General features: G+C 46.6%; 1 protein-coding gene across 2 annotated transcripts in view; it reads right to left on the bottom strand.

Annotated features, from left to right (window-relative positions):
* Positions 1-267: 267 nt before the first annotated feature.
* The window catches only part of pcdh7b (protocadherin 7b), a 146,225-nt gene continuing 120,906 nt past the window's right edge, over positions 268-25,586 (bottom strand). The window contains exons 2-3 of one of the 2 annotated variants that reach the window (XM_048236111.1): positions 4,157-4,175; positions 268-2,597 (exon numbers count right to left, since the gene is read on the bottom strand). In XM_048236111.1, coding sequence (XP_048092068.1) covers positions 2,113-2,597; positions 4,157-4,175 — 504 coding nt within the window. In that variant the 3' untranslated portion in view covers positions 268-2,112. The remainder of the gene's footprint in view (positions 2,598-4,156; positions 4,176-25,586) is intronic. The other variant, XM_048236112.1, reaches the window with a different exon arrangement.

The following is a 25,586-nucleotide window of genomic DNA, read 5'->3' as shown; positions in this document are numbered from 1 at the left end:
ACTGGTCACTCTCCTCCTCAGCATCAGTGGGCTTCTACCAGCACTTTGGTATCAGCCATGAAGCCCACTGCACCAGACGTCCTCTACAGAGTGGCCTGGTCACGTGCACAGGCACACGCCTCTCCACTGAGTCACTGAGCTAGCTCTCTTGTTATTAGCCAAATACATGTCCTATGACCTTCAGAAATGCCAGCACACTTCTTCATAAGTGCATGTTTGTACTGTCAGTGTGAGATACTGTGTGTGTGTGTGTGTAAAAAAGTGCATGTTTGTACTGTCAGTGTGAGATACTGTGTGTGTGTGTGTGTGTAAAAATGTGTATGTGTGTGCGTACAACTTGAAGTAGCTGATTGGTCTAGTGGGCGGATGCGGGGTGTATGTATGTTTGTATGTATGTATGCTGCTCACTACCTTGACGTTGCTAGCCAAGGATTCCCTTGAACATTGTTTGCCTTCACCTGTTGTTTGTTAAAGACTAGCCCACATATATGAACATATTCTTGTAGTGTGGTCAGGTGTTTTGGGCAATTGTTCCTGCTAGACATCTTGCAGGGGTCATCACTAAAATGTCTGACCAAAACAAAAGTATGTTTAATTGAAATTTTGAAGGAGTAAGTAATTGTCTTGTTTTTCTCCAGATGTGATATTCACAACCACATTGACACATATTCACAGCGTTCAGGCAAAGACTAGCAACCACACGACTGGTCTTGGTTAAATAAGGTCCCCTTGGGTTATTTTCGGCTAACTCTCGGAGATTACCAAGGAAAGAGAAAGAGACTGGACAGGGAAGGAGGGAGTGAGAGGGGTGAGGGGGCAGGAGAGTGAGTGTGAAGTTGGGATATCGATTTAAAGCATGTGTCCATTATGTGTACACTATATTTATGTACAGAGTGTAAGCACACACACACAAACACATGTCTCAGAGTGTGTGTGCGCGTGCGCAAGTGGTTGGCGTGAGAAAGAGAGCACACAAGTTTGCGCGTGAGTTCACAGTTTACAGCGCACGTCGTGGACTAACAATTTTTCAACAGGCATCCACAGGCGTAGTGTTAGATTTTGCGGCCCAGATTCTCGTTATTAAAAAAAACACAACACAAGAGTAATCCTCAAACTTGGTTGCCATGACAGGTGAAAAAAAAGAAGCAATAAAATCAAATTAAAAAAAAAAAACAGACATATGAGCGTCTTTGAGATCGCTTGTTGCTATGGGAATATCCTTGCTTTCCCATTTGCTTTGTTCCTCTTCCTTCAGGTTTCTGTAAATTTGGATTTTTTTCCTGCAGTCTATTTTTGGTCTACTGTTACAATGCTGACTCAGTTTGATTGGTTCGAGCCTCGTTGATGATGGTTGCATACCATGGTGATATGGGCAGATCCTTGAACAAGCTTTGCCCATCCGTCCATGAACATCAGTACCATGAAGTACAAGAAGTACCTTGGTCAGAGTCTCTCCTCATGCCAGTATAGAGTTGTAGAAAAAAAGCGATCTAGAAAGATAGCAGGTAGGACCTTCGTTTAGCGCCAGTAGTCCATGTCTCCAAGGGGCTTGGTTATGCATGCACGTTACGATGATACAGTCGACATTATACAATGGGTGGGGTAATCAGTCAGCTAAAGAATAGTTCGAGAGGCCCGAAATCGCCAGCAGCAAAACATCCAATTGGCTTGCCATCAACCCCGCCCTTTCCCCCTTCTTTGCCTCCTCGCTAGTCACCCTTTTGTCCTACTCATCAACTTGTCTTGATTTTAAAAGTATGAGTTAGTCGTTCGTTAAGCAGATAGTTAAAATAAGCGAAAGAAAGAGTAAAGGTTTTGGTGAGAACGATCCTCAAGAGAATCAACCAAAGGGTATCGTTTATTTCTCTTGTCCTTTGAGCACGGCAGTCGTGTTTTTTTTCCTCTTGTGGGAAGGAGGAAGTCCATTTTGGGCTCTAAAACGAGAGTCTCAAGAGGGTGGTTTTGTGTGTGTGTGTGTGTGTGTGTGTGTGTGTGTGTGTGTTAGATTTTAGTGTTGATGGTAGGACGGGTGTTACTGATACAATTCTTTGCGTTTTTTTGTTTGTATGTTTCTTCTTAGTTTTGATTGGCGATTGGCGGCTGGTGCGGCGGTCACAGGTAGACCTCTCGGCGGGTGAGTGTGCCGCAGGTGGTGGGCTTGTAGTCGCCCGTCTGGGCCAGTGGGATGTCCTCGGGGGGGCGGCTGGGGTCGTCGGGTGCGCTGGCGGCGTAGCTGGCGGTGGCGAAGGCGTCGTAGGATGAGGACGAGGCAGACATCTTCTTGTTGAGCAGGTTGCGGTTGCGGTCGCCGAGCAGGTGGTGGTGCACTCCCACTGCCCCCGTCGCCGCCGCGTCGCCATTGGCCACCGCCAGCGGCGAGTCCGAATTGGCCGCCTGCTCACCCGAGGCCCCACCGCCGCCGGAGGTCATGAAGGTTGAAAGCTTGGGGGGCTGCTGGCTGCTGGCGACCTGCGGCTGCTTGGGCCGGCGCTCAGGCGACGTGCGCACGGGCATCCAGCAAGCGTCCGAGTGGCCGTACTCGTCACATTCGCGCGTGCACTTGCCGGTCATGGCTACGTCAGGCAGGGGCCGAGTGTCTGTGGCAAAGACAGAGAGAGAGAGAGAGAGAGAGAGAGAGAGAGAAAGGAAAAAAGAGAAAAAAAAGCCATTAATAAAAGTGCTCGGTTTCCTCCAAAGAAATAGTAATAGAAAACTCATTCTGCATGTGGTATGTGTTTCATGAGAATGAAGCAAGAGACTCGGTTATTGAAGCGAGGTTGCTTCCTTGATTAATGAAATGCACCTCTAAGGAGGCCAACAACGCAACAGTTCTGGAAGAGCATTGCAGAGCATCCTAAGTGTTGCTTTGTTACCATGGTTTCAATCTGCAATGAGAGCCAAATATTACATCGCACCTGTAATATTTTGCAGCATCCTGAAGGCTTCATGCTCAACCCATACCACATGAGCGTAACTTAAAGTGAATACATTCAAAACAAAATAAACAATACAACTTTAAATGAATAACAGTGATGTGAGTCATTGATAAAAAGCATGCTTCAAACTGTGGGGGCAAGAGAGTGTGTGTGTGTGTGTGTGTGTGTGTGTGTGTGGTGTTGGTGTTGGAATTATCTAATTGTGCTTTCTTGTAAAGTCCTTGTAATGTGTGTGCCTTTATAAGGTATCCTACGCTGAATTTCTAAAGATAACCAACATACAGTTCATTAATATCTTATTATTTATGGTACATGTGTATCGTCTAATTTGTGCATCAATCCCGTATAAGAATATTATTTTTGTGTCACCTTGGCAGATGCATTCAATTCTCTTCTGGTGTCAGTCTGAGCAATCACCTTGTCACCCTGCTTTACAGCATATGAAAGAGTTTTACTTCTTTCTGAATCTGGCTTTCAATTCTTCTCATAGCTTAATGCGAGTTAACAGAGAGAGTTCCCTTTTTGAAATGTTACTATTACCACTGATTACAACAACAGGTACAAAAATGATGCTTGCATGTTAGCGTTCATTTTAATATATTTTTGTTGTTGTTGTTGAAAATTGTCTTGTTGCTAGGTTTGTTCAATATCAGACATTAATGACGTCTGTTTAAAAAAAAAAACAGACAACAAAACAAATCATATTATTTGTTTTTCATACATACACTTTAGCCCTGGCCTATAGTAAGACATGGATATAACAGGAGAAAAAAACCATCCCCAAAACCCCCTGCCGCCTCCAACTAAGCGGCTGTATGAAAGCAGACTGGCGTCCCACGAAAGGCCAACGGAGCGCACGGCGGCACAAAGGGGGGGAGGGGGGTGCAATGACCATAACCTCTCTGCTACTGTTAGTGCAGTCAATACAAAAACAACAAAAACAAAAACAAAAAGGAAACAAGACCAAATGGAAGCAGACAAACCAGACCCAGCAATCCCACCACTACCCGCCTGACTGGCCCCCACCAGGCATCTAGTCTATGGTAGAGAGGATGTGTGACATGGCACAAGCAAGAGAAAGAGAGCAACAATAAATGGTGGAGAGAGAGAGAGAGAGAGAGAGAGAGAGAGAGAGAGAGAGAGAGAGAGAGGGTGAGAGAGGGTGAGTGAAGCATGCTGCCTTTCCATAAACAGAATAACCAGTTTTAATCAGGGCTTACTTTTAATGTTCTTTTTCTCCTGCAAAAAAAGAATAGAATAGAAATCACTGTTTTGTTTGATTGACAATGGAACTGTTTTTTGCTATGTATGGACTACGTAAGAGATCTGTGTGTGTGTGGGTGAGTGTGTATGTGCGTGTGTGCATTTGTATGTATAATATATAAAACCTCAGTGATGACAACTGTACAGATGAACTATGTGTGATGTGCAGAGATGTTTTGACATGATACTGCTTTCCAACATACATATATAAGCAAAGACAAATTTCAAAAGAAAATACTGGTTTTAAAGGAAAAAGGACAGATCGAAACGAAAGACACTTAGTCACACTCTGGAATAAATCATATCAAAATACCCACGCAAATATTCTTAGGGTATCTAACGAAGAATGAACTTTGACATCGCCACGTCATTCTACTTTGGTGTAGCAAGGCAGTCCAGTGCAAACGGGGCTTTTGCTTTTTTGCTTTTTTGCCCCTTACACTAGCAACACGCAGAGCAAACAGAGACAACTGATGGTACCGCCGACGCTGTAGCCACAGGGCTCGTGTTGTCCCAGGGCACTGCTACAATAAGGAGATAGCACAGTCGGCTCCGTGTTGAACTACAATGCTCTTTGGTTGCGAGAAAAAAATGCTCATTTCTGATTTTAGGGTGATGATGTACGGAAGCAGTGTAATATGCCATTAGCAGAATGAAGCTACTGCAAGGTAGAGCACGCCACACAGAAGCATTAGACAGACAGCAGAGCCAGCAGAGGCATTTTGCAACACATAATGACAAACACATGACTAGGAGCAGAGGAAGTAATCAAGAGTTAGAGTAGCCATATGAAAACAAAACATTAGATAAACCTGCATGCTGCTTATGAACTCATGTAAGGCTATTATGACTGATGCTAAACATAAAAAACATGACAATATTGATATGACAGGCAAGAGGCTTCACATCTACTCCAGTTGAGTGAAATTAAGAGTGTGTTTTGGCTTTGTTGCATCAGGGTGCAGCTGACAAAAAGGGAAGGAGATGTCAACTTTATTCCCCCTTTCTTCTCTATGTTTTTTCTCCTCATAGATGACAGTCGACAGTTGCAGGGGGTGTGTTATAACAATCAGATATCTGTCAAGCACACGCACCTCGCCAACCCGCCACACATACACTCAGCCTAAGCGGCGTTTTGCCCACTCACTCCTCTCAGGGCCGACCCGGAGATGAAGCCATCACAGGTGTTGGGCTGAGTATCTAGCGAGGCCTCTGGGGGGCCTTGGCCTTGCTTTCTCTCCCTCTCTCCCTCTGTCTCTCTCTCTCTCTCTCTCTCTCTCTCTCTCTTGCTCGTTCGCCCGCCCGTCTCTCACGCCGACTCGGACTCGGGAGTTTGTCCGATAGCCGTAGCGGGTCAATCATTCCCCCTGACCGGCTTCACGGAGCGATGCTGAGAGGCCTGTCAAGGCTCTCCGCCAGCCCCCATGGGGCCACTCATCCACACACACACACACACACACACACACACACATGCACCTTTCATCTCTCCACTGCCATTCACAATGCCTGCCCTGACAACTGCTTCTTCCCAGGTACAAAACAACAAAAGGAGAACAGTCTGCTTGTTTGTGTGTCAGTGTGTGTGTCTGTGTATGCCTTTGAGTGCACCTTTGTGTGTGTGTGTGTGTGTATGTGTGTGTGTGTCCATGGATTTTCACACACTTTATTGACTGTTTGCAAGCCTGTGCTGCCTGGGTATCGTTTCATGTGAGCTTCTTTTTGATAGCTAGGTTTTTTTTTAGTGGCAAAAAAAAAGTACCATACTTCATAGAGACTTAAATAAAATAAAAAATCACATATGTGTATGTGTGTGTGTGTATATATATATATGCATACACTTACTCACTCATTAACTCTCACCAAAGTGGTAAATTGATTTAAGCGGCTGGGTTTCAAATGGAGAAAATAAATTGAACCTCGGCTGGACCTGAAATAGAGACTGGCTGAATGACCTTTTTTTCCCTTTAAACTTTATTTCCTCTCAACCATATCGAAAGCAGCGATCCGCTCCCCCCAGGGATATTCATCGACTCGCAGGCATTTAACCTACTTAAATAACACTGACCTTCTACTCCGCTACCTCAAAGCAAATTCCGCCACTAAACATATTGAGGGATATTAGTGGGAACTTGCCGTGCCATGCTAACTCTTACTTCCGCTGCGGTTCTGACGTTGCAAAAATTACTGAGCTTAGCGCGCCTGGTCCTTGATGTTTTGGACGAAATGACGTTTGTCGAATGTTTTGAATGATTTTTTTTTGTTTATTAGCATCTTAACAGCCTGCCACCTTTTTTCCTTTTTTTTATGTCTCACCAGCTACACTATTGTGAGCTATTAGCTGTTACCAGACCTCAGAGAAAGGCCAGTAAAAGGGTAGATCTTTTTCTTTCCATGCTGTCTCCACTCTCCCACTTAAGAGCATTGTTTCAAATAGGCTCATTCATTTAGATGGCTTGCCTCGCAGCTCACTCAGTGGAGCAAGTGGAAATGTACATTAAGTAAGAGCGGGCGGGGGGGGGTTCTCCGCAGTCTGCAGTCAATGAAACTAGCGTAATCAAATTATAAACTAGCTGCTTTCCCAGTGCTTTGACCTTTGGCTGGCTGAGGAAATCGACTTCATGCTCAAACGGACAACAACTGCAGAGCTTGAAGCATTGCATGCTTGCCTGGCATGGCAAGGTAAGAGGAGCCAAGAAAGCTGGTTTGTGGAGTGGCAGCTGGCCTGCTATGAATGCAAAACATGAAATATATAGTAAACAGCTAACTAAACACAGCTTCTCCTAAGCTCAACTTCTGTTTTGGCCCTTTTCCTGTTCTATTCAAGTGAATCTCACCATGGTGTGACAGCACACAAAGGGGAACGTTCCAGAAAGTCCACATTAAGGTATTCTCCATGCCCCCCTGTAGCACCCCAGGGCAGTGGTCTATGGTGAGTAGATGGCAGTTGGCTGTTCTGTGTGTGTGTGTGTGTGTGTGTGTGTGTGTGTGTGTGTGTGTATTGGGGTTGGTGGCAAGAGGTCCCGGAAAAGCTTGGGGCAGTGCGGGACGTGCAGACTGTCACTCCACATAGCAGCTCTCCAGCCAACGGGCCGGACGCATAATGCCGGGCATTTCCTTAGCCAGTTCTTTTGAATAAGCTCAGATAAAAAAAAAACCCCATCAGCCATCACTATGCGTGCCACACTTTTTAACCCTCCTCCTCCCCTTCTCACTTCCTTTTCCTCCCTCTCTCTTTCTCTCTCCGATGGACGGATGGATGGATAGATGGAGGGATTGTAAAAGAGAGAGGGGTTGAGTGGTGAGGTTGGGGGGAGTGCTGAACAGAAAGGACGTCTCTCACTGCGGCTCTCCGAGCGCATTATGTAAGCGCCAGAGTCTGTTCTTTGTTTGGCCTCGGCTCCCCACTGCTGTTGGATGCTGGGTGATTCCTCGGCATGGCTGTATGTGGGCCACTGGCCTCAGCTGACGGGTCATGGTGGCTTGCCTCCGCACAATGCCCACGTCAAATCGACTGACCGAGACACTGACTGAGATTTGTGTGTGCGTGTGTGTGTGTGTGTGTGTGTCTGTGTGTGTTTATGCAAAGTGCTTTTTCCATAACACACATGTACAAACACCCACATACATACATGGCCTGTCTTTCAGCACGTTTTGACTCTTAGCCCCAGACACACACACACACACACACAGACACTCTCACACACACACACAGACACTCTCACACACACTTTCACACACACACACAGACACTCTCACACAGGCCTAAGATGGTGCAATCCCGGACATGTAACAGTAAAGGAGACTGTATGCTGTAAGGATGTGGAGTTATTAGCGGTTAGTCTCCGTCCGTACTACATGCCGAGGGAGTTCTCGCATGCAATTGCTGTCTGTGTTTACGTTCCACCTCGAGCTCTCCCGGATACAGCGTATGACGTCATCCACTCCACAATCGCAAGGCTTCAAACCCAACACACTGACGCCTTTTTTGTGATCTCTGGCGACTTCAATCACATAACACTGGATTCCACACTCACAATTTTTTACCAGTATGTTGACTGCCCTACAAGGAAAAACAGGACAATAGACCTCATGTATGCAAACGTGAGGGATGCATACAGTGCAAACCCCCTCCCCCCACTGGGAAAGTCAGACCACAACCTCATTCATCTCCAGCCAATGTACAAGCCCAAAGTACAGAGGCTACCAGTTGCCACACGCACCTTCAGGAAGTGGACACCCGAAGTGGATGAGGCTCTGAGAGACTGCTTTGAGTGTACTGACTGGAGTGTGTTACAGAATGGAGAGAACTTAGAGGAGGTCACACAGTGCACAACTGACTACCTGAACTTCTGCATGGACATTGTTGTTCCCACCAGAACTGTATGCTGCTTTCCCAACAACAAGCCTTGGATAACCAGCAATGTCAAGACCCTTCTTAACAGGAAAAAGATGGCGTTCAGAGAGGGGGACATGGCAGATCTGAGGCGCGTGCAAGGGGAACTCAAATTCAAGCTGAAGGAAGCTAAGGAGGATTACAGAAAGAAGGTGGAACAGAAGCTGCAGGAAAACAACTTGAAGGAGACATGGGACTGCATGAAGGTTATCACTGGCCTGAAGAAGAACAGCAGCTCTGTTGAGGGGGACCTGGACAGGGCGAACAAGTTGAACCACTTCTACAACAGGTTTGACTGCCTTGCTCCAGCTCCAATGGCAGTGGTCTGTCCACCATCCCCCAGCCCCCACCCCCACACCCCCTCAATACCAGCTCAACACTCACCTCCATCATCACAGGCTATCGTACCCCCACCATCACTGGATATTGCACCCCTCCCCCACATGGCGATCACGAACAATGAGGTGACAACGACCTCAGTCAACAGCCATCAGACACACAGATCCCAGATGCACCCCTCCCCCTCCCCCCCCTTACACCCCTCACCATTACAACAGATCAAGTGACAGTCCAACTTAAGAAATTGCGCAGCAATAAAGCAGCTGGGCCTGACAGACTGTGTCCAAGGCTACTCAAGGCCTGTGCTGCTGAACTGGGGGAGCCACTGAAGCACATCTTCAATTTGAGCCTACGCCTTGGACAAGTTCCAACACTGTCCCTAAGAAGCCACACCCTAGTGAGCTTAATGACTACAGACCTGTCGCTCTTACATCACATGTGATGAAGACAATGGAGCGATTGGTCTTGGTCTTGGTCATTGGACATGCTCAGACCCCAGGTACGCCATGCACTAGACCCGTTACAGTTTGCTTACCAGGAGAAAGTGGGCGTGGACGATGCCATCACTTATTTTCTACACAGGACACATTCCCACCTGGACAAGGGGAAAAGTGCTGTGAGAATCATGTTCTTTGATTTCTAAAGTGCTTTTAACACCATCCAGCCCCTCAGATTGGGAGACAAGCTCTTGCAGATGGGTGTGGACGCTCACCTGGTAACCTGGATTACAGATTACCTGACCGAGCGACCACAGTTCATCAGACTGAAGAACTGTCTCTCTGACACTGTGATCTGCAGCACCGGAGCGCCACAGGGAACTGTGCTCTCTCCAGTCCTGTTCACCCTGTACACATCTGACTTCTGCTACAACACAGAGTCATGCCACATGCAGAAGTTTTCTGATGATACTGCAATTGTGGGGTGTATCAGGAACGGGCAGGAGGAGGAGTACAGGAGCCTGGTGGAGGACTTTGTGCAATGGTGCAAACTCAATCATCTTCAACTTAACACTTCAAAGACCAAGGAGATGGTGGTGGATTTCCGCAGGTCTAAGCCCACTCTGCTACCAGTCCACATTGATGGGGTCAATGTGGAGGTGGTTAGCACCTACAAGTATCTGGGTCTCCACCTGGACAATAAACTAGACTGGTCAGCCAACACTGATGCACTCTACAAGAAAGGGCAGAGCAGGCTGTACTTCCTGAGGAGGCTGCGGTCCTTCAATGTGTGCAGTAAGCTCCTCAGGATGTTCTACCAGTCTGTTGTTGCCAGCGTCCTCTTCTATGCAGTAGTATGCTGGGGAGGAAGCACAAGGAAGAAGGATGTGGGGCGAATTGACAGGCTGGTAAGGAAAGCTGGCTCTGTAGTGGGAGCTGAACTGGAGAATCACAGGCTCAGTCCCTGCCTCAGTCATTGCAAGCGCCTCTGATTGATTAATCACCACTATGTGGATACTGTTTTTAGAATTGATTTAGATTAAGTGTTAGTTAGTATAATTTGTATTTTTGTAATTTGTATTTTAGTATTTTTTTATATATTGTATTAAGTGTAAGTTAGTATAATTTGTATTTTAGTATATTTAGCATATTCTTTATCTTCTACTGTCCTTACTGCTTAGTTGTGTTTTTATATTATATACTTTAATTACTCTTTCTGCTGTTAAAGAATGTGTTTGTGTTGTATGTATGCTGCTGAGACCTTGAATTTCCCCTGGGGATCAATAAAGTATCTATCTATCTATCTATCTATCTATCTAATAATGTAAAGGGTAGACTGACCAGACGTGTGGGGTGCAGTGTTGTGCTGCAGTGCTGCTGAGGTCTGCAGTCTCTGGTGGGGGCCAGTGAATGGAGATCCTTGCTCTGGCTTCTCCTCCGTGGTCAGGAGAGTCAGACCCAACAGAGACCCGCTGAGTGAGTGAGCTGCCCTGACCTCACTGCTCACTCTGTGTGTGTGTGTGTGTGTGTGTGTGTGTGGCTCAGGCAGACAGAAAGTGCTGAGAATACAGAATGCTCTGGCAGCAGAGAGGACAAATGTACTTCAACATGGCTGCCAACTGCAGCCTTATAGACAAGGTGATGAACACACACACAGACACAGACACACACACACACACACACACACACACACACACACACACACACACACACACACACACACACACACACACACACAAAACTGTATTTATCATCAAATCCACCCTTGCAAATAAACACAAATAGAAGACTTCACTCAGGGTTACTGATATCCAATCATACTTGGGAATCTCCCCATGTAAAACAGACACTGTGTTCAGAGAGGCTGATGTCTGAGCTGGCTCCAAAGCCTCTTTGTCCTGCTTAATCGAATCTGGGCCTGTGTCACAGGCATCCTCTTAAAAAGTCTAAAAACACACTCTAAAGATGTCATTATCTTCTCGAGACTAGGTGTGGGGGCGGTGGGTAATTCACAGGGGAATTTTCACATGTTTTAAATTCAAGATGCAAATTTGTCTGGCGAAGTTGAAAATGGACGGACAAAAAGCAGCTCTCCTCCCACAAGTGAAGGAGAAAACGTAATTTTAATTTTTTCCCCCCTTGTGCTGCCTTATTTCGTTCCAAAACTCTTAATTGGCTGCACTGTCTGATCGTTAGAAGAAATTCCTTTTTTTAATTTATTTTTTTTTAGATAAATTCCTGTGTGCGCGTAATATCTCAGATGAATGAAGCGCAATGTGTTGACAATGCAGAGCTTGCGTCAAGAGGACTGCTTAAAATGGAGCCAAGAGAAATAACATTTATCTTGCTAACCAGCTTGTCAGAAACGCTTTGGCCTTCAAAATTATAGAGAAAGTGAGAAGGGAGAGCTCCAACAAGGCAGAAGTGGACTGGACACTTTGGAGGGGAAAAAAGCAGGATATAGAGTAACAATGCAAATGAACAAGACAAATGAAGATAGAATAAAATGAAAAACTTCATACACAGGCTTTAGGCTATGGAGCCTTAATACAGTCTGAATAATCCTTTTCATAAAGTAATGCAAAGCCAACACCATCTCTTTCTTACAAATGCAATTGAAGTCCCAGCTTGCAGCAGGATGATCCACCATCAAGGGTACCATCCAGCCCAGCATGTCAACCTGATCCCAATTAGCATTACCTGAGCACCATCCAGCACACCGCATGCACACACAGCAAAGCCACCAGCTCCCCAGTAAATACCCCACTCATGTTTGAGGGAACAGACTGCACCGCAGACACTAGATAACCACCCACTGGAGCTACCACAAGCTGCTAAAACCAATGCATGACTACCTACCATGCATACTACCTGCTACTGCTAGCTGGGGATGATAACTGCACTACCGTTCTGTAGTTCTACGCCTGCTAGATGTGTTAGCTTTCTGTAATAACTGTGTTAGCATTTTGATTCTGAGAGAAGGAGGGCATGTGAAGGAGGAAGAGGTGGGTGAGGAGACTGGTGGCAGTTGGGGCTGGATGGGGGAACGGGTGGGGGTGTGGGGTTGACTGGTTCAATTCCAAGATGCCCATCGTGCTGCTTGACCTGGTTTGCTTGAGCACTCTGGCCAGCTGCATATGTTCCTGCGCGGCTGTTAGCACCGAGGTCGCTACCGCTACTACTGCCACTGCTGCTGCTGCTGCTTCAGTGAACCATGACAGCAGAGCGACGCTGCACAACAGCACGGACACGCACCCGACTCCCTGTTGTTTATGCTCCCCTGCATCTGAGACGGGCAGCTGGTGGAGTGCTCTGGGAGTGTGTGTGTGTGTGTGTGTGTGTATGTGTGTGTGTGTCATGTCATGTCGGAATATGTTTGCTGAAGGTGGGGGCACATGATAGGTGGAGCTGAGTGCATATAGAGGTGGGGTTGACCCCCCCATCTCATAACTCTACACCTAAACACTACTACACCATCCCTCTCTTTTCGCAAGGCGTTTTGTCAGAACACGCCAGCGAAAGATTGACCAGATGGCTCCATCTCTCTCTCCCTCCTTCCCTCCCTCCCTCACTCACTCACTCACTCACTCTCCGTCTCCTTCAACTGTGATTCTGTAGATGAGACGTGAGGTGAGGAACAGATTGCTTTATTTATTTATTTATGAGAAAAGTAACTAAAGAAATAAACATGAATACGTGAAGAAAAAACTAATAAATAGTAAATGAAAAGTAAGTAAATGAAATGTTCTTATAGAATAAATGAAATGAACAGATTTCCTCAGCTAAGAAGTTTGTTTCAGAGTTGGTGTAAGTCTAAGTCTATTTGAGCAGAGCGTAGTATATGGTACATCTTTTTCTCCCCCTCTCACACTCTTTAGGACTTAGCTTGACACAGGGCAAAATAATTAGTCTACAGTAGGAGTACTCCATCGCTGATTAATTGAGCGGAGATTAACTAGCATAATTTCATTCCAGTGACGATCTCACCGCCAATTACCTAATGTGACTCTCACTTCTTTTGCGCACTCTTGCTCTCATCAGTAGTCATCAGGAGGTTCCATAAATACCGAATTTGCACTCACTTCTCCAGCACCTACACACGCACAGACACACATACCCACCAGCATTCACCCACATACGCAAACACATGTGTATTATACACACACACACACACACACACACACACACACACACACACACACACACACACACACACACACACTCACACACACACATACGCACACAAGAGTAGAGGGAATCAGAGGCACCATGCTGAGCTGTCTGAACTCACAATCTGATAGCTGTCATCAAATGGAGAGGAGCAGAAATGAAGGATGTAAGGATGTAAGGATGTAAGGATGTCGCTGCCTCCTCCCGCTAGTCTCAGGCGTGGGGGGAGGAGGGGAGGGAGTGTGGGGGTGGAGGCAGGGGGTCTGTGGATTACAGCTGCGACCCAGAGGCACTGCATTGAACAGTACCAGATCAGAACTATTTATTTATTTCGCAGGGGTGTACCATGTGGTTGTGTGTGTCTGTGTGTGTGTGTGTGGAGGGGGGTTGGTAGAAATAGCTTTTTATAAAACTGTTCTATACTTACGGACAACGTGTTTAAAGATTTAAACACCTACGGGTCATCTGCCTGTGGTTACGTCAATGCTAACTTGTCCGGTGCAGTCTGAAAATGTGCTTGCCAAGACAGATGCTTTTTTAGAGTTTGCTGCATGAACCCTGTCCCCTCCACTCTCGACGGACAATTTAATCCACTGTTGTTGGCTTTTTCCTTTTTCATATCTCTCTCTCTCTCTCTCTCTCTCTTCTTCATCCAAGTCTTAAGCTGGGTGCCTCCGTTTGAGCATTGAAAGAGATGTGGATTATGGATGCTGTGAGAACTGCCAATGCAATCGCCACAGAGTACATGAGATAAGTGTGTCAAAACCATGACAAAAATCATGCACAGCTCTCCCACCATCCGGGATAAAGAGAGAGAAGAATCAAACACAGCACAACACAGGCAAGATGCATTGGGGAAGGGGACAGACACACACACAGGCAAACAATAGATAGACGAGTGTGTAGAAAATGGTAGGGCTTTAGCTAGGTTTGTGAACCGATAGAAGAGTACGAGGTAAGAGTCATAGAGAGATGGCTTAAATTGTAAATGTATGTGTGTGTGTGTGTGTGAGTGTGTATGTGTGTGTGTGTGAGTGCGTATGTTTGTGTATTTTTTCTGCCGGGTTGTTATTTCTCTAAATTCTCCGCCGGTCTTTATGGCGAGCCTCATTGCTCCAGCACCGCCTGCCTTATCGCCGGCTTCCAGACGCACTTGCACAATGGCCTATTTTACACCATTAAATGCTTGTTTGTCAAAATACAATTTCAATTAAATCCGGCCCCTGAAAAACCTGCTGGTTTTTCCAAGGCTCGGCTCCATTTGTGATGGGGGAGCAAGGGAAAAGGAATGCTTGAGGCGACAGAATGGAGACAGACAGAGGAGAAGAAAAGAGAGGAGAAGAAAAGAGAGGGGTCTATATAGCGATATCTGCACGTCAAATGTATACGAGCGACGACTATGTGGCTTTGAAGTAGACGACGTGTGGGGAGAATTGCAGAACCTCAACCCAAGCTAGAATTTCATTCCTGCCTTTATTTTCAAGCAGATGGCTGCATTTACACGCACAAGAAAGACAGAGTGAGAGAGAGATGATATGAAGAAAGAAAAGAAGGCCCTCAAATGCCTGTGTCCTTTCAACTGCTCATTCCTTCTCCAAGTACCGACTCTCACGTGTGGTCATTAGCCAGAAAGCAATCCTCACAGGCCAACATTCACCCATCCACCCACTCACACACAGATCAACCCCACACACACACACACACATTGAAGGACAAAAATAAGACACAACATTCGTGCCAATCATCAGGCTTGTGATGGCTTCCCATCCCTGTGATATGACTGCTGCAATCACAGCTGGAGTACAAACGGCCTCCATCCTCCCATCCCACTGCCAATCAGTCAGCCAACTAGCCTCCCACGCCACCATCCAGGGGCAAAGTGACAACGCATGGAACATCAATCCACCCCATTTTCGTGCGATGGTGCGTGGCCATGGGAAGGCTTGACTCGTCTACCGCCAGCCTCTCGACCGGACGGGTTGGGCCTGCGTTCACGTGAGTGACCACGGCTTAATTCCTTAGCATGCTCTGCGACTGGCGCGAGGCTAATGAAGTTGACCTCGCAAAGGACACGTTTTCGGGGGAATGGGTGTGAGAGTGGATTTGGAGGCGGTGGTAGAGGGGGTTGGGCTTTGAGAGTGTAGGTGGAGGGTCAATTGAGTGTGTGTGTGTGTGTGTGTGTGTGTGTGTGTGTGTGGGTGTGTGGGAGTTGTATCGGAGGCGAAGGACTGATTCTGATTCAGGCTCCTGTCCTTTGGCGCTGAAAAAAACTGATACAAGGCTTAGGTGTGAATTATGCAGGTCCATCGTTCACCTGGATTAAGTAGCGTTGCGACGGGGGCAAAAAAAAGCTGCTTTGTCTTTGTCTTCCCCTCTCTGTCTCCACTTCTCTCTCTTTCTCTCTCTCTCTCTCTCTCTTTTCTTCTATCGCTCTCCCGCCCCCTTCCGTCTCGCTATCTCTCCGGCCCGACCACGGGCATAATCAAAGTCAGGTGAACTTTTGTAAGTGCCGCACTGACTGCCGGGTGACAGCAAATACCAGCGCCCTGCAATAAGACCTCCGAAAGCTGCTTTGCATAGATTTGGTCTCGCCTCTCTCACACAAAAGCTAACTATTACCCCACCACCCAAAAAAAAAAAAAAAAAACCCTTGAGCTGACGTCATTTTGTAATTAGTAGAGGACAAAAAAAAAAAAGCCGAGGGCATCCTTGGAGACCCTAATCATCATCACACATGGCTATTTGATTCGGGTTAAAAAAAGCACCTCAGACAAAGGAGGCCCTTGTGCACGAATCAAAAAGTTCTACCTTGTGAAGTTTTCTTTTTTGAGGGGGAGAGGAGGGGAGGGGAGAGGTATGGTGTTCTATCAAGGTAGGCCTCAAGGACACATTTTAATTAAATGGAACAAATAAGAGATGCTATTTACCAGCACAGGTATTTTTCTAAGTGATACTGGAGCAGTATAACTCAATACACATGCATTATGCGCCCTGATGAAAGAATTGAATTAATTTTGTGTGGAATGTCCCATGATCCTTTGGGACAAATGGTGTCTCAAGTAGGGACATTCTCCCCTGAGTGGACATTTCGTAAAGTGTCCCTCCCTTTAACCAACTCAAAAGCAGACGTGTGACTGATCTGCAAAATAGGTCACACTTTAATTCGAAAAATAGGTCATATAAATATATTACAGTCCTGTCTTAATTAATGTCAACGATGATTACACAATTTGAGTGTAGTGGTCACAGTTGTGGCACCACCACGCTCTTTTGAACAGGGGTTTTCCATGGTGGTGTCCCAGAAGCAGAGGCTCAGCTCCATAAGCAGGCCACACGTCAGCCCTGAACTCTGCTATCGTGTGATAGGACTGCACCCGTCTCCTGTCTCAATCAGCCCTGAACTCTGCCATCGTGTGATAGGACTGCACCCGTCTCCTTTATCAATCTCTTCAGGAGTGCAAGAGGAACAGTCACAATACACTCAGCGTTAAACTGATTGTGAATCTGTGTGTATGAGTGTGTGTGTCCTTTAATGTGTGCGTGTGTCTGTATGCGGAACGGGTGCCATTTGTTTGTGCAGGCTAACAACACTTTTTACCCCTCTGAAAGGTTTTGCATGTAAAATGAAATTAAAAGTCAGACCCATTCTGTGTAACAGGAAAACCCTTCTACACTACATCACTTCAAGATGGGGGGAAAATCTCTCACAGACAGTGTGCACTCTTTCACTCGCTCTGCCCTTCCCTCCCTCCCTCTCTCTTTCTCTCTCTCTCTCTTTCTCTGGCCCATTAAAACCATAAGCAGGAGTGGAGCATAGAGCGGTAGAGTCGCTACCCACTTTAAACATTTATCAGGGTGCATTTTTGGTTGTCCACCGAACAAACAGGCAGAGAGTGAGCGAGAGGGCGAGAAAGGGAGTCAGAAAATCCCAGCCTCAGGCCCCTGAGTTCAGTCAGTCAGACAGACAGCCAGAGAGAGAGAGTGTGTGTGTGTGTGAAAGAAAGGGGTGGTGGTGGTGGTAGGGGGCTGGGGTTGGTGAGTGAGTGAGTGAGTAAGAGAGCGAGAGAGAGAGAGAGAGAGAGAGAGAGAGAGAGAGAGAGAGAACGAGAGATGTGGAGTGGAGGGGAAGCAGGGGAACGCTATTTAAAGCAGCAGGGGTCGATTTGTCACCCTGAGTGAGCGCTGGCCAACGAGAACATTCTTTATTCAACACGCTCATTCCTTCCCTCCCCAACCCTCTCTCTTTATTTTTGCGCCAGGGTCTCGCACCAGCTCCAAGCCCTGGGGGGTGAGGCATCGGCACTCCCAACCCCCCACCCCGCAACCCCACCCTACCACACCTTCCCCATCTCCCTCCTCCTCGTCTCCGCCCGAACATAATTAATCAATTAGAGAAGGGGCTACCCCTCCCTCAGCCGGCAACAAAGAGAGTGGCGGCGAGTTCAAAGAGCACGCGGAGGGCCCCGACGCTGGCGCTGCTCCACTGGGGCGGCGGCTCTCCTAAACAGGTACACTGTTTCCTTCATTAACTTCCTCATTAGTGGACTTGATTAGAATAGATTGGACTCCAGATTACTGATGTAGACCTCGCGAGTGGTTTTAATTACATCAGTAGCACCAAACTCAAACTATGTAACCTTCGCCCCAGCCCACAAACAGGGAGCGGGGAGTGTGTTAAGGTTTCGCACGCCGTTTACTGCTGGTGAGGTGCTATGCTAGTGTGTGGGGTGCTGTAAGGCTTTCCAATGAGGCTTCAAAACATGGTCTGTTATTGAATGTGCCTGACAGTTTAACGTACCTGTTTTCCACCATCTTCTCCTCTCTCTTTCTCTCTCTCTCTCTCTCTCTCTCTTTGTATCTCTCTCTCTCTCCGTCTTTTTCTCGCTCTCCCTCTTTCAGATTGATTTTTTTACTGTCTCTTCTCCCTGCACTGTGGTGCTTCCTCGATGCCTGCGTTGATGGCTTGTGGGAAATATTTATTCACATTGATCCGATTCGCTGATGAGTCTTTCGTCAGCGTCGAGGCTCAAACATACTCGCCCCCCCCCCCCCCCCTTCCAGTATCCCACGATCGTGTCTAAATATCAATCAGCTGCAGCAGGCAGAGGGAAGAAAAGACAGGGTGTGAGGGAGGAATGGAGGAAGAGGGGGAGTAGTGCAATTCTGTGCGGGGGAGGAGGAAAAAAAAGACCGATTTCACCACAGACGCAGAAGAAAGAGAAAAGAAACAATCACCTTTAACAAAAGCGAGCGATACGTTCTGTGCCTGTAATCACAGTCTTAATGAGGATGGTGCTGGAGGTATGTAAAGATGTGGGCAGTGCGCCGCTAGTGTTAAAGCCCCAGCTACATCAGACAGGTGGGAGATTGTGATAGGGAAGCAAGAAGTAGACAGTTGCAGACAGGAAATGAAATGTGGAGGGAGCGATATATCAGATAAACAAAAGCAAGCAAATAAATAAATACATAAATAAATAAATGACAAAGCCAGCAGGAAAGCAAAACAGACAGACAAGACAGACAGTGGCAGAGAGAGCTACAAAAGACCACGCTGCTCATCCACCCTGTGTGAAGATCTGTGTGTGTGTGTGTGTTTGGGGGGGGGGCTTTGTTCAGCCTCAGGTCCTGCCCTAGTGTGTCATGAAAGATTCAGCACCTACAGGATTTTTTCGTCATGAAACTTTCATGACATTAGAGTCCCCACTACCCAACCCCCACCCAGCAGCGTCCTCCCCATTCTCTTGCCCCGCACAATGGGGATGAAGAGGTGGGGAGAGACACCACAGTCTAATCTGTGGCTACAGACGCCCGGCTCCTCCAGGGAGAGACACCAGAGTAACAGTGGGCGCCGTGGTGCCAGCCTGAACCGGACGATGACTCATTCTGTGTTGACGCAAGCGAGCGGCACAGGCTAACAACAACAACAACACACAAAAAATAAAGCGCCAGACAAAACCGAAACCCAGAGGGCGGCCTTCAAAAAAAAAAAAAATCCCAACAAAACAAACAAAAACAATGGCCACAACACACACAAGCGCGAACACTCACAAAAAGTCAGCGTTCGGATTTTGGGATGTTTACAGTACTGCTTGCTCTTTCGGTCAGGTCTTAATCTCCTTGGCAATGCCTGCGCAAGCACAGCATTGCCAAAATGTCCACAAAGTCATTTTTCCTACAACGGACAAATACTGACAAGTCTAACTACAAAACTACTCAACAGAACTATAACTCAGAAGTTCACACTCACACACAATTGTGTGATGCAAGGTCGTATGTAAATTGGGCGTCCCAAATGCCCCGCCCCGAGCACCAGGCGCCTGTCACATCAGCCTAATAAATAACAGCAATTGCCCCGATCACGTCTGATGAATGCACACAAGCACATAGCTCCAGAGGCATCCTGCCCATGGCCATCAGTCTGTGACAAGAGAGAAGGGGGGGACTGGCTTTTGTTGTAGTTTGGGGAAAGACACTATGACGCAAGATCATGCATCCTCATTAGGAATATCAACAGTGCCACAAATATGGACAGCGCCACCACTGATGTGCAGGACTACTTGCAGCAGTGTGGGGAAATGTCAACCAATAGCATGAATTTATTCAAAATCTTTTTATGTATATCATATCAGATATCAGGAATTTTGTTGTACAGAACTATGTCTGCATGCAATTCCTTGAGGTATGGATGCACCGTGCTATTCTGAGCAGAAAGGGAAATGCCATACAAGTTCATCATCTTTGAAAAGACTCGAGCACACAGGGAAGCCTATAAATTATGGTAAAACAGACCAGAGTATTTTAATACTTCAGGAGCATAAAAATCTTATAGGGTGTATATTTCCCCAAGATTCCTTTGCATGATGAGGGAGGGAGAACAAGGGCAGAACTGCAGGAGAGAAGGAACTGAGTGACAGAAAACAAGGGGGGAGAGAGAGAGAGAGGGAGAGAGAGACAGGGAGAGATGAACAGTAAAGTGCTTGGGAATTTAATAAGACTCTACACTGCTCAATAATATCAGTGCCAACAGGATCCGCAGGGACATAGGGAATGTGTGGATAAAAAGATGGCGTGCTCTCCCCCGACAAGCTCAGGAAAGCGCTCGCAGCTCCATCGGAAAAAAAAGAAGAAGCCATGAGCCGGGCTAGCGTGCTAGCTAGCTAAAGCCCCCAAGGGCTACACTTACAAAAATAATATTAAAAATAATTCACATCACATGGCATGTCCTTGTAGATTCCTGTGCCACAAAGCTTCTTCTTTATTCTTTCCTTCCTTTCCGGGATGCGAATGCTCTGACGATGTACCGTTCCCCGGACATGCATTATTCAACTAGCGCCGTTTCAAAAATGACACGGCAAAGTTATCCCGCAACACAATGGAAAAACACTGACTTTGCGTGGCAAGTGTGTGTGTGTGTGTGTGTATGTGTGTATGTGTAGGCTTGGACAGGCTGACTGCCTCCGGGCCCCAGGAAGCTCCGCTGGCATTTGCATGCGTCTCAGGCTGGCCTGTCCAGATCGCTCCTGGCGACTGCCATGTTTGAATTCGGTGAAGGCTTGTGTCGGCCGTCCCAGGAGGGATAAAAAAGAGAAAAAAAAAACTCTCGACAGACTCACTCATGCAAGACCAAACACAACCCTCATCACCGTGAAGGGAACAGGGCCCGGTGGATACGCCCAGATCAAGGAAAAATCAACCGGCGAGAAAGGAGAGAGGGATGGATAGGGTGGGGGGGTGATGTTTCATTTATCTTTCACCGCTCTCTGTCCATCCAGCTATCGGTGAGTGACATCTCTGATCAGAGATTTTAATGGGATGCTGAGGCTCTGTGAAGCTATGTAAACAAGAGATTTGAATGGGATGCTGAGGCTCTGTGAAGCTATGTAAACAAGAGATTTTAATGGGATGCTGAGGCTCTGTGAAGCTATGTAAACAAGAGATTTTAATGGGATGCTGAGGCTCTGTGAAGCTATGTAAACAAGAGATTTGAATGGGATGCTGAGGCTCTGTGAAGCTATGTAAACAAGAGATTTGAATGGGATGCTGAGGCTCTGTGAAGCTATGTAAACAAGAGATTTTAATGGGATGCTGAGGCTCTGTGAAGCTATGTAAACAAGAGATTTTAATGGGATGCTGAGGCTCTGTGAAGCTATGTAAACAAGAGATTTACGGAGTCTTTGCCCTTGATACACTCAAAAGCGATCCCGCCAGTCTTCAGGAAAGCGTCTCAAAACCTGCTCTGAATAGTCATTTGGAGAAAGAAATGGGCCCGCAGTAAACAGGAATGGTAGAAGAAGAATTGTTAAAAAAGAGGAAAAAAGGCACTAGGGAAATAAGCACTTAATTTCTTTAACGGCATCAGCATTTTTTTAAATCACATATTGTGCCTCAGTGCTGAGGAAGTTGAAGTGTGTGTGTGTGTGTGTGTGTGTGTGTTTGGCTCTTTTGTGCATCTAAGTCTGAGAGAGAGAAAGAGTTCTCCCAAATTACCGGGGGACCTTGGCTAATCCAACAAGCGGCGGGAGAGAGAAGTGCATTGTGGGATGCACACATTAAAGACTCCCAGAAGCCTCGGCATTATTAAAGGGACGGTTGATAAACGACTGCACACTCTATCTGATGAACCACCCCAGCGTCTCTCTCTGTGAGATGGAGGCGTGACGGTCACTAGACAGCACCCAAACTCAGCCTCACAATGAGATGACAAAAAAAAAGATGGCCGTTTGTTTCACCAGGCTACCAGCACTACCTATATAGAAACATTCAAATTATCTATCACGGGCAACATAGCTGTTATGTTAGCATAAGAGGAAACGAGAGAGTGTGCAACTATGTGCTGGTATGTGAAACTGCCATGTTTGTGTTGTGCTGGCGCTGATAAAATATTAATGAAAACCCGGTTGCTAACGATAGCTCATTAGAACAATTTTTCGCATATGGGTAATGGAGGAAACATGGAGGGGGAAAATGGAGAGCTACTTTGAGCAAAAAATGCTGACATACTGAAATCTGCTGCGTTATCGAAATGAAAAAAAAAAAAACAATGCCCCAGAAAGTCAGGCACAGAAATAAAGAAGAAGAAGATGAAGAAGAAGTAAAAGATGTGTCTCCCTCTACACAAAATTACAGATACTCGACGGCTCTTCAACCTTTTGTCTGCCGCACTGTTTTATTTAATGTTCACATTACGTAAAGCACTCCAGTCTGGAGCCTTTAATCACTACTGGCCATCAAGAGGTCGTTGTAGACCCCCTTTTTCAAAGGAGGGGAAAATAACCCTGCTAAGCTGCAGCGTTGGTGTGTCGGCTAGATGGACAACTGTAATTGCCTCCACATTCCCGTTGAGAGGCTCGCCTTTTACTCACACCACTCAGACGTTTTTTTTTTTTTACTGATGTGAGCCTTTGCCGCTTGACGACTTTCAAATGTTTAAATTAACCACAGTTGGCAAAGGTGACTAGCGAGCTAACAGCTTCACCTCTGAGCTAGCTGCTAGCCACTAGCCTTTCTGTTGTCAGGAGTATAAGGCCTGCAGTCTTAGCTCGCCACACATCACCCCTTTACCCACCCATCCGTTCCACCAGAGCACTGCTCAGCAAAGTACAGGCCCATCACAGCAGAGAGCACTCACCTACAGTCACAGGCGCTGTTAGCATTAATATTGAAGAGGAGAGGAAATTCGGGCTCTGCATTAGCGTAGAGATTTATTGATGTGTTTGCGCCGCGGATGTGGCAGCTGCTCTCAGGTACTTATCAAGGGAAAGTCTTCCTCTCTCCTCTCCTCTCCTCTAGTCTGTTGTCTTCTCGTCCCTGTCCTTCTGAGCCCCTCTCACTCCTTCAGATACTGCTGTTCTAAGGCACCACTGCTGGGATGTTAGTTCTCATACTGAACTTAGTGTTCTGTGAGAAAATCAAAGAGAAAATCAAATCAAAAGTCCCTCCATCCAAAAAAGAAAACAAAATGGCTCACATTTATTTGTTTTTTCCTTCTCTGCTCCCTTCAGAGGGCCCTAGTCGGTCAGCCTGTGCTGTAGGATGATTGATCAGGGTGTGTCAGTGGCCGTCACTTTGTCCCTGTCCCGTTTGAGGTTAATGGGCAGACTTGCCCCCATAAATATGCCACATTAGAGCCCTCCATGACCACTGGCCTGTCTTTCTCTCACACAAACACACACTACAAGGATGAATCCCCGTCATCCCCTTGCCAGGGCCACCAATGCTGATCACACACACACACACACACACACACACACACACACACACACACACACACACACACACACACACACGCTGCTGTGCATGCTGTGCATAAGGATCGTTTGTCAATCCAGGCCCTCACCCTGTGAAAGGCCTGACAGACAGAAAGACCGAGGCGGATGAGTCTCTGCCACCCTCTAATCCAATTCGCCACCCATCCAAGATGGAGCATTCATTTAGGCACGCGTGGGGGACAAGTGCGGGACCCAGAACGAGGTTTGATTCAACTCGCTTCGGCCTCATCGTTTCTTTTTTTTGTTCTTTTTTCCTGTGGCCGCGCTTTTTCTCCGAGCACGTTCCCCCACGCAAAGCGGCTTTAGCATGGCTCTCTGATCCTTATGTGGTCCGGGCTGAATATTTCCGGAAGCTTCTGTGTGGTCATTCAGTGGAACGCCCAGCAGTGGGTCATGCACTGGTTTATCCAATACCACCCGCTGCTCTATGGCTACTTTAGCAAACACATCAACCGCACTCACACACACACACCCTTTCTTCCCAACACCCCACTAGTTCACTTGCTTAGTGGGGGCCTGGGGGCTTTTCTTTCATGGGGGATAAATTGATCTATGGGATGGCAAATTGGCTTTCAATCGCCACTCAATGCACTTTAATTGTATTAGGGGGGACGAGGAAGAGATTAGTCTACAAAATCTGGTCAGAATAATAATGATCTGAAGCTGGCGATACCGTATTAAATTCCTGTGAATCCACCACAAGCCACGGGGAAAAGCTAGCCTCTGCTGTACACAGATAATAGCAGGTTGGGCGCTCTCTGTGTAATTTTTTTCCACACGGAGAGAGAGAGAGAGAGAGAGAGAGAGAGAGAGAGAGGAAAAGGGAAGGAAAAAAATAGCTGATTACTGATCATTGAAGTTATTTATTTTGTGTGAAAATATGAAAATGAAAATGGTTCTTCCTGACTTGGTTGGTTCGCCCCTCCATTAGCTCAAAGCAAGGCTGCAGTGGAGAGGAGCTGTCTGCTAGTGCTGCACCCGCTGAAATGATTTCAGGGAGAGAGAAGAGAGATGGAAATACAGGGCTAAAATAATAACACAAATAAATACAAATAAATACAATGTATTTACTCATTTTTCAGAGAATGGGTGGATTTAATCCTGTACGGATCACCTAGTAGTGGCTGGCCTCAAAATGTTATCCTATATTACAGTGCCATCCTGCTCAGAATGCTATCCTACTGTATATTACAGTGCCATCCTGCTCAGAATGCTATCCTATATTGATTGTAGTGCCATCCTGCTATGTTCGCAAACATGTGGCATGTCTACAGCAATATGCTGTCAGTTTGAAGAGACTCAATGCCAGACTGGTGCCATTATAGCACATTTCATGGGTATGGACATCACATGAATGAGTAAAGCATCTTCTGTCATGTGCCTTTTTTTGTCCTTGTCATTTTGGTATTCAGTTTTTTATATCATTCTCTTGTTTCAAAGACAATGGGAACAAAGGATGCCCTCTTTACAGCCACTCTTTCTCTCCCATTCTCATTCTCTCATCCCTCTCTCTCTCTCTTTCTCATGTTGTGTTGATGATATGGAATGCGGACAGAGTTTGCTGTCCTTGAAGCATCCGCCTCCTCAGCCCAAGAAGAAAAGAAAAAAAATAGAAACATGGAGGGATGGGTGCGTGGAAACCGCTCGATCTGTGATGCCTTTAAGCATCCACGCTAGAGTATTCAGCTTGTGAAAAAAGCCAATCTCTGCTCACAAAACTGGCAGCTTTGACCACAGACCTCTCTCTAGCAGCAGAGCCCTGATGAGGGAGACCAAGTAG

Source organism: Alosa alosa, chromosome 24, assembly GCF_017589495.1.
Source record: "Alosa alosa isolate M-15738 ecotype Scorff River chromosome 24, AALO_Geno_1.1, whole genome shotgun sequence".
Lineage (NCBI taxonomy): Eukaryota > Metazoa > Chordata > Actinopteri > Clupeiformes > Clupeidae > Alosa > Alosa alosa.
This window is presented reverse-complemented; position numbering and strand designations above follow the sequence as displayed.